Here is a 12,014-nt window from a genome sequence, read left to right as displayed (position 1 = left end):
CAAGTTAGTTAGATCCACTAATTTAAAACATCTGGCATTATTAGATCATACTCAATGTGTGCTTCAGTTACGGCTGGGCAGATTGAGTTTCATCACCATCATAGCATATAAATTCAACTCATCTGTATTCTTCTAGGAAAAGAAAAATTAATATTTTTAATAGCTCTTTCTTATTGCACTATTATTCAGAATTCTGTCATTCCTATCTAATAATGAAGTGAACTATATGCTCATTTTTAAAAGTTCTCCACTGCCTTGGATGGGATTCACCCCATTAAACATAGATACCTACAGCATAGATGTGCAGCTCTAACCTTTGAACCTGCACTGTCATTACAGCCAAAGGAGACCAGAAAATATTGCCTGTAGAAACCAAGGTGCCTTATCTTTGCATAAATGTCCAAATTAAAAGAGATGAAACAGTAAAAAAACTATTCTTCTTCCTTGACTATTATACGAATTGGGATGACTATTTCAGTTTGGCATGTGCACTGTGTAAACATTTAAAGTTAAGATGAATTACTAATTTGATTAATTTTGTTCTTCCACAGCCTGACTTTGGCTGCTTATTTCTCTTGTTCTTACTTTTTTCATTGCTTTAATAATCTCCTCAGAGACTTCTCAGAATCTCATTAGCATCATAATAAAAGACTGGACTCAACTCTGTAGATGATGAAGGCATTCAAACTTCCTAAGCCTTTACTACACAGAAATCATCATCATCATCATCATCATCATCATCACCATCATCACCATCATCCACAAAACCAAATCCTTTATATCACTTACAAATTTAGAAATTAACTTCTGCAATAGCAGAAATTAACTTCCATGAGAGATTATCTTTCACCTTCCTTCATTTGTGAAGGAAGAACGACCAGGAATAATCAGCAACATGTTTTTCATGTGTATATACTTTGAATTTTTTTAATACCTGAAGTCTTTTAGAAGGTATAGTATGAGCAGTATCATGGGTGCCTGTCCTATTAGATCCCCATCCTCACTAACTTACTTCAGAAACAATCCAAATCTAGACCTTGCCAACATCAGCAAGAAAAAGAGTGACTGTAGCACTGTATTATCTTGACATGGTCTGTAGGAAAATTATTTAAATACTTTTTGGCATCTTCTGACTTTACTTCTTCCTTTAAAACACGTTTACACTCATCATTTCATTGCTAAAGTAACTGCACTTCCATAGTCTCCCATTTCCTCCTCAGTCTTTTTACAATTTGTCTTACAAGGGCCTCCCTTGTAACAAACCTGTACTCTTTAGCTCACAGTTAGACTCGTTTTTCATGAATGCTCTAAAGTTTCAGCAGCAGGCAAATATAGGTGGACATCATTGTTTCTCTGCAATAGTTTTAAGGGAAATGTTCTGCTATTTCTGTGAATGGAAACAGTGGTGATGGCTTGGTGCTGTTTTCTGTTGCCTGTGAACTTTCCTATTTCTCTCTTCTCTCTTCTCTTCTCTTCTCTTCTCTTCTCTTCTCTTCTCTTCTCTTCTCTTCTCTTCTCTTCTCTTCTCTTCTCTTCTCTTCTCTTCTCTTCTCTTCTCTTCTCTTCTCTTCTCTTCTCTTCTCCTCTCCTCTCCTCTCCTCTCCTCTCCTCTCCTCTCCTCTCCTCTCCTCTCCTCTCCTCTCCTCTCCTCTCCTCTCCTCTCCTCTCCTCTCCTCTCCTCTCCTCTCCTCTCCTCTCCTCTCCTCTCCTCTCCTCTCCTCTCCTCTCCTCTCCTCTCCTCTCCTCTCCTCTCCTCTCCTCTCCTCTCCTCTCCTCTCCTCTCCTCTCCTCTCCTCTCCTCTCCTCATGGTCACAGACTCCAAGTATAAAGAATGTTGCCTGATATTCCTGCTTATCTCAGCTGTAAACTGCCAAACCCTCACCGGATTTCTCTTCTTCCTTGGTTTCTGGATGGCTGTCTCCAATCTTGAATTCAAATTGATACCTGTTCCTTACTCTGATGTCTATCAATTTCTCTTACTGTCTAGTGTCCCACATGTCATCTTTAAAAATGCAAATGCATGTTACTGCATTGTTACAGCACTGATGTTACTGCATCATTGAAAATGAAAAATCTGTTTTCCAGCACAGCCATGAATTTTTACTTGAGAAAGAGGAAATATGTTCTGGTGTTTGGTAGAAAGAAAGCATTTATTCATCTGACCTCTGGTGTTTGGTAGAAAGAAAGCATTTGTTCACCTGTCACAGGTCATAACCATTGTTCCATTCCCAGTCCATAACATTGATTGTGGAACTGAACATAAAAGAATAACTTCATAAACTGCCTTTCTAAACTTCCTCCAAAATCCCTGTTTGTCCCCTCAGAATTTCACATGGCAGCTGACATACACCAGTGACTTTCCAAGATTTTTATCATTTAGACTCACTTGACAAAATTGAACGTATATTGAGTGCAGTTCCAAATAGGTGAAAATATCCAACACTGGTTTTCTCTCACTGTTGTTTTGTGACTTGCAAATAATGTTTGAAGCAGTAGCAAAATGTGATATACAACACTCTGATTGGAATTATTTTCTGTTTATAATTTTATTACTGGTTTCCTGGACAAAAACATGTATATATACATTGAATAGGGAATGGTCAGAAAATCTAATGCTTTGAGAGTCTCTGACCAACTGTTAAAGTACTCAGCAACTGTGTCATTCACACAGGCTAAATGTTTCCCTGAAGCATCACACATTCTTTGTATGTGAACACAGCACGTGAACATGTGCTGAAGAACACCTGGAATTAGGCAATCCAGTCACAACTATAGAGGCTGAGACATTAATCCAACTGTACATGATCACTGAAACACCAGATATCTGGTAAAAGATGAAAAAAAAAATCAAACAAATCCAAATAAGTTTCCTAGAAAAAATATGATTGGTCCTGGAATAACCTGTACATAACAACCTCTATATAAATACAAAGTATGCTTTCAGTCAACTACTCACTGGAGAGGCTAGAAGAATGGAAACACCCAGGCATTCTGTCATTACTGTGAAGCACTGAGCAAAGATATCCACCAGCACAGACAGAGTGCTGTGGGTTGTCTGCTTGTTTTTTCTAACTCTGTTGGTGTCAGGATTGAAGGCACTCCAGATGATAGTTCGTGTTCAGACTCAGGTGTTTACTGTTTCTTATCAATGCTACAGCCACATAGCCATGAGTTCTGAAGTCTTTCATTATCAAGGCACAAAATAGCTAACTATCTCTTATTACAAGGTCTTTTAAGGCTAAAGTATCCAATTACACCTAGATTATTTTCCCTTTTAACCCAATAACTGATCTCTCGAAGCCCACAATGCGGACTTTTCTGTCCAATTACAAAATAACACCAAAACCCATGAAGAAGGGAGAAGAAAGTAAAGAAGAAGAGCAACATGCCTCTGCTAAAACCTCCATCTTGCTTCATATTTATTACTATATTCTAAAAGCCCAAACTTAGAAGTTTTCCACCCTGTGATATTACGCACTTCTAACCAACTACACACCCGTAATCCCAGTGCTATTAATCAATTTTGGAAGCCTTCTCCACAGCCTCAGGTTAAATGCAGTGCTCTCTTGCGAGTCTGTGCCTTTCAGCACAGAAAGTTTAAAATTCTCTGCATCCAGGGATCCAACAGAGTGCTGCAACTACTGTCTTGCCCATGTTGTGCAGACCAACTGAACAGGCCAGGCAAGACCCAGCCTTCTGACTCGTGCATTTCTGCAATTAAATCTCCACCCACTCTCCTTGCCATCTGGGAATGCCTATTCAGCCTTTCTGAAACTCCAGTTACTGGTTCTTGATGGCAATTCCAATAGTGCCAGCAAGTGAGTCAAGCTCTTAAGTGTTGGTGGATTGGTCATCTGTGCCCTGAGATGCCATGGTGCATGTGTTGATTTGCTCCATGATCTGCTCAGCTCTGGCAACACAGAAAAAAAGCACTTGGATGATCACATCTGGAAAATTCAGAATATTGTGAATAATAAAAAACATTAAAAATTTGTTATATTTTTCTGTACATCCCTATTTATCTGGAAGTACAAATTAATGCTTTTTATTTAAAGTGTTTATTAACACTTTAACTAGGACTGAAAAATAAAGTGAACCTAGAGTGAGGTGGAATTACTCCAAAAGTGCACCATCAGAATCAGTGTGCTGCAACTTATGAAACCTGAAATCTCCATAATAAATTGAAAGAAAATAGATGACAGGAGCTCAGAAAATGGATTGTGCCAGTTAAACAGATAGAGAAGCAAGATTTAAAAGTCAACAAATGCCAATGCTGTAGTAAAGGATATATTCCAATATATATGACTATGATAGTAAGGTGTTACTCTCCAGTGCTGAAAGGGTAGCTTAGATTAGAGTAAGTTCAAGTATTGGACCTTAAACTGAATATTTAAGTATTTTTGACCAGTGGATCCTTTAAGGCCAACAGCGCACAGATGAACATATGGTAATTCAGACCATTAACTGTGCCAGAACTGAAACTACTCACAATGAAGTACACTATCATAAATGCAGTCATAAATCAACATTAATAGTAACACTGCATTATAAGTCAACTCTTACTGCAAATACATTTACCTGAACATCAAGTAAAATGAAAGGTCTACATACAGTGAATCTTTCAGGGAATTTATGAAAATTGAGAACTCCTAATGTCTCCATCTCTAAAGCCATAATGCTCATCTCTCCTGTGCCAAAGGAATAACTCTTCTGATTTCAACTAGTGAGACAAAACTTTGCTTAAAAAATCTTTTTGAAAGAAAATTTTGTTCTAAGATCTTTGCAGAATGTGATTATGCTTAACTCCTAAAATAAGAATTTTATAAGTAAATTCAGAATTCACCAAAACAGCTCTAGGTAAACTAAGCCTTTGTATTATGGTATCTTAATTTGTCCCCAAATCCAGTTACACTCAATGCCTAGGTGGCTTACTGCCATGTTAGACAACCATCCATTAAGATAACTCAACTTCTTTAGCAAATGTCACTTGAGAACGACAAAATGCTGATGTCATGCCACTACCAGCCTAGGTCAGAGTTGAGTACTCTAAAAGTGAATGTCCACATCATACTTCCATTCTCAAAACCCACCTAGCTGTAGTATTTTTGACACCAAAATCCTGTTTCCTAATTTACTAATTAGCCAAACATTTTTAGGATAAAGTTTAGAAAATTTGAGGTACACAGCAGTATTCAATAATTATTTCAAATTAAAGATTTTTTTTTAAACCATGCCAAACCTCTTCAATAGTTTTAGCCCCAAATAAGAAAAAGCTTCCACCTCACCTTCACCACTCCATTTTCATGCATGATGACACAGTTGTTGGGATCCTCTGAAAGCTGATATAAAGCCTGAGCTGTAGCTCTATGAACTAATGGATCCTTTGACTTCAAGTAACGTGCTAAAGGAGCCACAGCCTTGGCCTCTCCAAAGGCAACTCTGTTGCTGCCCCACATGCAACAGTGGGCAATGGCCTCTGCTAAGTGACGTCTTAACTTGTTATTGTTCTGAAGAAGGTAAAAATATAACAAATTAAAGTCAACACACAACAAAAAATTCATTGGAAAGCAAAATTGTATTCCCACACATCTTTAAGACATCCCAATTTAATTGCAGTACAATTAAAACTGGAGAGAGCTGTAAGGCATAGAGCTATTAAAGTCCCTTAATATTCTTTTTATAGCAAGTGCTGTGAATTTTTATATTATTTCAAATGTACTTTTAGACTGACTGGAAATTAGATAAGATAGCAATAAAATGTAAAATATAGCCCCATCAGCGAGATTCTTCCGCGTGTTAGGATTAATTGTTTTCTCAACCCTTTGTGCTGTTCTCATATAGCAGCTGCACCACTCAAAAGCAATATTCTGCAACAGTAACTATTAAAATGAAGCTCATCTTCCAAACCAATTTTAGTAGCAGACACAGACTGTTTTGATGTCCAATATATGTCCCACAGAGGAATGATGCTACAGCTCTTCCTTTTAACTGCTGCAAAATCTACTGCTCTTGTCATGACCCTTCAGTTGGGCATAATGCAGTCTGAAGTAAGAAACTCCAACGCTTTTGATGATCTCTTTAGATGTTACTTACTGTGTTTGCTAGCTTGGACAACAAAGGGACAACTCCATGATCTGTCATAACAGCTAAGTTTTCTTGATCTTTAGCTATGTTTGCAATGGCTGCACAGACACTTGTTAAAACTTCTTTATCCTTTGATTTTAGCAAATTGACTATCAGTTCCAAGCCGCCAACAAATGATCGAACCATTTCCCCAGAATTCTAAATGAGAATCAAAAGAAACACAGTTTTAAAATATTCAATCAGTATTTATATGCAAATGTTTAAAAAAGAGATTGGCATGACATATTTATTCAAAACTGCAGCTATTGCTGTGTTGCCTTCACCAAGAAATATGGCTACTTGGAACTTGGAGCTCTTTTGATTGACATATGAGAGTTAGACTATTTTATATACCACCATACAGGCAGAAATTCAATGCCTAAATAAAGGTATTTATCATTTTTCATACCTCAGGGTATAAAAATCTCCAGCTGTCACTTTAGAAGGGTGCAAGTCTCACTTATCAGTAGTATCAAAGGGGCCAGATGGGTGCCTTGCATACCTCAGGGCATCTAACACAGCAACAGACACTTTAGGCTCTCAAAGTGTCTCCTGTTTCCTACATTTAGTCTGACAACTAAGACAAAGGAATGACAATATTATTTTCTTGTATCAATGCCAATGAGTATTCAGGAATATTTAAGATGGAAAGTTACACAAGTCATGACAGCAACTGTGGGAGAACCGTGGTGTACCTCAGAGTATGAAAAATCAATGTAAAATGTGAATAAAGGACACAAAAACTACCCTGGAAAATGTCTAAGTTTACCCATAAAAATGAAATAGAAACAGTGTGCCTGGATCTTGAATACAGTGGGCAGATTTGGTCCATTTTTCAAAAAGTTATCATAACGTTTAAAAAGGTTTATAGAAAGACAAGAAGACTAGTCACTGGTAGGGAACTCTTCTGCAGAAGGAATGACTAACCAACCACAACACTCAAGGTAATAAAAGAAAAAGAAGGAGCAGTGTGATATAGATATATAGAACCTTGAGTAGAGTGGAAAGGGCACACCAGGATCTCTCTTCTAGAAGAACTGGAATCATCAGATAAAATCAGTAGGTGGCATGTTCAGAATCAAAGTTGCTTTTAAACAATGTACAGTTGAGAAGTTGTAAGTCCTTGAAACAGGATTGCAGTGGCTCTCAAAAAATTTGCATGTTAGGCAAATTCAAAGAAAAAAAGAAAATCCATTAAGGGTTATTCAGTATGAAAGTATTCTCTCTGATTTAGAAATTTCCTGAGTACAGACTTCTTGAAGTGATGTTATGGTGGCACATCTGAAGGTGGCATTGCACAGTCTGGTGTCAAACTGTAATTACATTGGAACAAGAGTCAAGCAGTCAAATGGCTGGCAGTAACTTCATAGGATATATTTCAGCTTGTGCTCCTCAGTGGTGATAAATGTGCAGGGATAGAAAGAAAAGTCTGTAAGTGGAATTGCTTTTATTTGTTTCTTTCAACAGGCCACTAGGAGAATTTTGAATAAAAACTACTAGACACTCTCCTGAAAGCCTTTGGACTTCATGTAAGTGCAAACATGGATTATATGAACTTTCCTAGGGCTAGGGAGTGACCCTGAAGACCAATCATTTTTGATTATATTTATTTCTTTTGGGGGGCTGATTTATGAACAGAGTAGGGTCCAACTGTATTGTGTCAGCTTTGCTGAGCAAATCCATCAAATCACGGACTTGGTAAATGAAGATTTCATAAGACGCTGCAGTTTCATCTTTTTTTTTAGTTCTTGGACTAAATGTCAAACAGAACTCTTAGCTGTGATGTTTCCTTCTCACAGAAAGCAAAAGCAGTGGGCAGGCCCATTGGGAACGAAACATTTTTTGCCAGAGCCAGAACAAATCTTGAGACTGGAAGGGAAAGCTTAAAGCCAAACTGTGTAAGGGTAAAAAACAGAAACCACAGCATGTGGAAAAAGGGCAGCATCCAAAAGTAAACTTCATGCAAAAGTCCTAAAAACCCCCAAAACAAACACGTAACAGAGGTCCTTACAGAATTTAAAATAGAATGTAAATTCAGAAGAAGGACAATACAGGTTTGTGGCTCAGAACAGCAGCTGAGAAAGAGAAGGAGGGGCAATGCTCTGCCATTTTATTACCATGTGAGCTGCATGTAGAGGCAGGTGGGCTTACAGAGGGTTTCCCATGGATATAACCAGCATCAATGTTCCTCTATGATTGCTAGTGTATGCATACCACAATGTAATGCATCTACAGACAATCACCTGAATTAAAACAGTTTGGTCATATCAGTTTTCATGTTTGTCTTGAAATTTTAAAATTCAACCCAAGGCGATACGTAATGGGTTACTGAGAAAGCTTTCTTACCTACATGTATTCAAATTTCTTATGTATACAAGTATTCTTACCTACATGTATTCAAGGGCTAGAAGTTAAATTACCAGACATGGGAGGAGAAAAGGAAATGAAATATTTTATATTTATTTCCTAACTTTGAAGGTCACTACAGCATTACCTTGTGTATAAATATAGCCTCAACAGATGAGAAAGGCTTCTGTTCAACAGGTAAATGCTACAGTACAAGGTCTAAGATTTGAAAGGGCCCTGAACACAATTCTGTGCTTCTGCACAGTTCAAATACCTCCATATTCCTGATGTTGAAAGATACTCCGTGAAGAGACAAAATAGCTTTTATCTCATCTTAATGAATCAATACCAACATTTTATATTTTTCTACCTGTACATATTTTCTTTCCTGGTGATTGTAGCCCTATTTGTTGAATTTCTCTTCTGACAAGCTTATACTTTCCACATTTTGCACTGGAGCACATCCCACTTAAGTCATGGAATAACATATAAACAATTCAGCAGTAAGAAAAAGAAAAGAGTTTCAATAATCATCTGTGAAACCAAGTAAACACAAGGACAGAGCTTTCTACCAGTGATGAAAAGCAGAGGGAAACTGCAGAAACCACATGTCAGGGAAGTTTCCCAAATGTGATTGTGGGTGTAGTCTGGTGGTCTGTGCAAGACAAAGAGAAAAGCAAAACAGCAAGAAATTTGAAGAACAATGAGCGGAAAGAAGGACCAAAATGAGAGCTTTAAAATCCATTATGTTATGTACAAGATTTCTCTTTTTTGGAGAAACTTAAACAACAAAGACAATGTTTTTGTATTGTTTAAGCAAAACCACACACTTGCTTTGTACAATATATTTCTAAAATGAAATATGTGTATTTATTTTATTCAATTGCCATACCTCAAAATTTCAAAAAGAATTTATATGAAGTTGTGCCTGTAATTGCAGAGGCTACTACTGAATTCTTCTGCATCTATGTTCTCTGCATTAATGATCAGATATTGCTCATAGTGTAAAGTAACTTCTGTGATTTTAGTTTTCAAATGGTCTCAGGCATTTTCATCTACACTGCTTTTATTAATGTAAGCGAAAAAAAATATATAACATCTCTTTGGAAAAACTTCTTTACTTTCTGTTTCAATTACAAAAAAGGCAATCTTTAAATTTCACCTTCTAAATTAATTAACAAACAACTTACTTTGTTGGACAACCCAAAGCGTTTGTAATTTCCAGCTATAGGTGTGTGTTTAGCTTTCATATTTACCTGTACTATGCTTTAGCCATGTGACCTAGTTCCTTACCAACTGTAACAAAATCTTATTTATTGGTTGTCCTAACAAGGCTATTCAGGTAGAATAAGTTAGGAAAAGAAATGTTAAGAATAAAGCCTAAGAAACTGTCTTCATAGAGAAAAACATTTATAAAATCACTGACAATCAATTCACCAGATAATTTTATTGTATATATCTGTATGCACATGGTAAGAATAAGCTGAATGCCTCTGTTTTAACAATATTTCCTGAGCTGAACAAAGTAAGAGGCCAAACACAAAGACATCTAAAGAAGTCAGAAAAATGTTAAAAAGAAACTGAAAGGGGGAAGAAGCTGTTATATTAACAGGAGATATCTTCATTTTGTATCTTCATCATTAATATACTTTTTAATGCAACATTTAACCTGAGGTGACACATGAAAAAACATGGATTGTTAAATTATGTTTGAAGTGGCTAAAGAAGAAAGGAAGAGGTAACAGAATCTTTCATGACTTCATGTGACCACATCTTCTAGTGGAGAGCGAAGCTTTTATCCTCAGAAAGTATGAGAAATACTATTTTAAAATTGGATTCAAGGGGAGGAGTTTGCAATCTCAAGCAGTAAAAACACACCTATCTGACATAGATGCTGAGGCCAGAAAAGTTACCTGCTGTGTTACTAAAAGCCTCATCCCCCTACTCTTACTACATACTTGCTGTACCTTGCTGGCCAGCATGACTATTAACAAGATTCAGTTAACTTTCTCTTTTCACTTACTTCTGTACGGGCTTCAGCCAAGAGCAAAAATACTGAGACAGACCAGCTTTGCAGTTTTTCTAATCAAGAGCAGAAACTATTATGGTATTTGCAGGACTTGATCTTTGTGGTACTTATACAAGGAGAACATTTGGGATTTTTGCATTTTCTCATTGTCATATTCTATGTTTTTTGTGTTTATTTTCAGTGATAAATAAAGTTCATCAGCCTTAAATTGAGACATACAGGAATTGTAGAAGAACTACTGGCTTCTTTCTTAACATAATTCCCTTCTTATATCTTCCAAAGTGAAAACTGCTTTCTCTATTTGAAAGATTTAAAGCAAAACGCGTTATTGCAAAAATACATTGTGTTTATCTTTAAAATATATTCCACCTGAAAGACAAAATTTCCCTGCTAAAGATATTTCACTCTCAAGACACCTTAAAAAGTTTAAGGAGTCAAAGCTAATTTGACAAATTGAATCACTTTTACCCAAATAAGTGATGGTATGGCTGGGCAAACAAACTTTAGTTATCAAGAGTCACCTTTAAACTAAATTTTCTTTAATGAAGGAAGCTTTTCCTTTCCATTTGCTATTCCCAACTGAATAGCTTCTCATTCTAGTGCACAAACCAATTTAAAGTTCAAAATAAAGAAATGGAAAGAAGTTCTATATTACAGCTGCTTAGTGAAAAAGGAAAACAAAATTTATATAAGGAAGTTTCTAGTCATTGTTCTTATTAAATAACTCAATGGTAATATTGATCAAATTGCTTTATATTTTAAGGCTAATTTTATTCCTGTCTATACAGTTATGGAGGCTTCCACAGTTGCAGAACAGAAGAAGATGAAACTACTTCCCTACATCTCAACTTTTTTTCTGTGAGAAAATGCAATGTGTTGGGAAAACAACAGCAGAGTTGCTTTGACATGGTTCCAATGCTACTCTATAGGCTGTAATAGTAGAATTCCTCTTCAGAATTTCTTCTCTCTCTTCAGGGATTTGATCATCGCACACTTGGGCAACTGTATTGCTCTTGACACTTTCAAGATACCAAAGTGAAGTCAATTATCCAAGCATACAGCCCAAGAATGCATGCAATGAAGAGTCTCTAAAAATGTCAGGGGGAAAATGTCTACCTAGTCACTAATACAACTTTTAGTAGTCCTGTATGTTGTTTTTCTTACTTTTCAGCCTGGCAGATTATACCTGAAGTTCAGTACTGGGTAATGGCCAAAATCCTTTATTTTTTCCCCACATAAGCAATGAAACAATGAATATCAAAGTCCTTTGATGCCACAGTTGTCTCAATTATGTTAGATTATTTTGAGGACCATTTGACAAATGGATGTATGAGAAACAAGTAACACTGAATAACTGGAAAAAACCATTATTTCAATTGGTTTTGTATTTAATTGAATTCAAACATGTCTAAGCAAACTTCTTATAATCATTAATATGCTTATGAGACAGTCATCACTGATATGTAATTTAATATTGTAAAAGTGCAGACAGCAATATTAGAATGTTTTGAGGAT

At 36.4% G+C, this 12,014-nt stretch overlaps 1 protein-coding gene across 1 annotated transcript in view; it reads right to left on the bottom strand.

Moving 5' to 3' along the window:
* ODAD2 (outer dynein arm docking complex subunit 2) overlaps positions 1 to 12,014 on the bottom strand; it is a 67,741-nt gene that overhangs the window by 17,650 nt on the left and 38,077 nt on the right. The window contains exons 12-13 of the mRNA XM_066559667.1: positions 6,095 to 6,283; positions 5,287 to 5,508 (exon numbers count right to left, since the gene is read on the bottom strand). Of these exons, the coding sequence (XP_066415764.1) occupies positions 5,287 to 5,508; positions 6,095 to 6,283 (411 nt within the window). The remainder of the gene's footprint in view (positions 1 to 5,286; positions 5,509 to 6,094; positions 6,284 to 12,014) is intronic.

The sequence above is a fragment of the Molothrus aeneus genome, chromosome 1 (genome assembly GCF_037042795.1).
Source record: "Molothrus aeneus isolate 106 chromosome 1, BPBGC_Maene_1.0, whole genome shotgun sequence".
NCBI classification, from domain to species: Eukaryota; Metazoa; Chordata; class Aves; order Passeriformes; family Icteridae; genus Molothrus; species Molothrus aeneus.
Note: the sequence above shows the minus strand (reverse complement) of the source record. Positions and strands in the feature narration are given on the sequence as shown.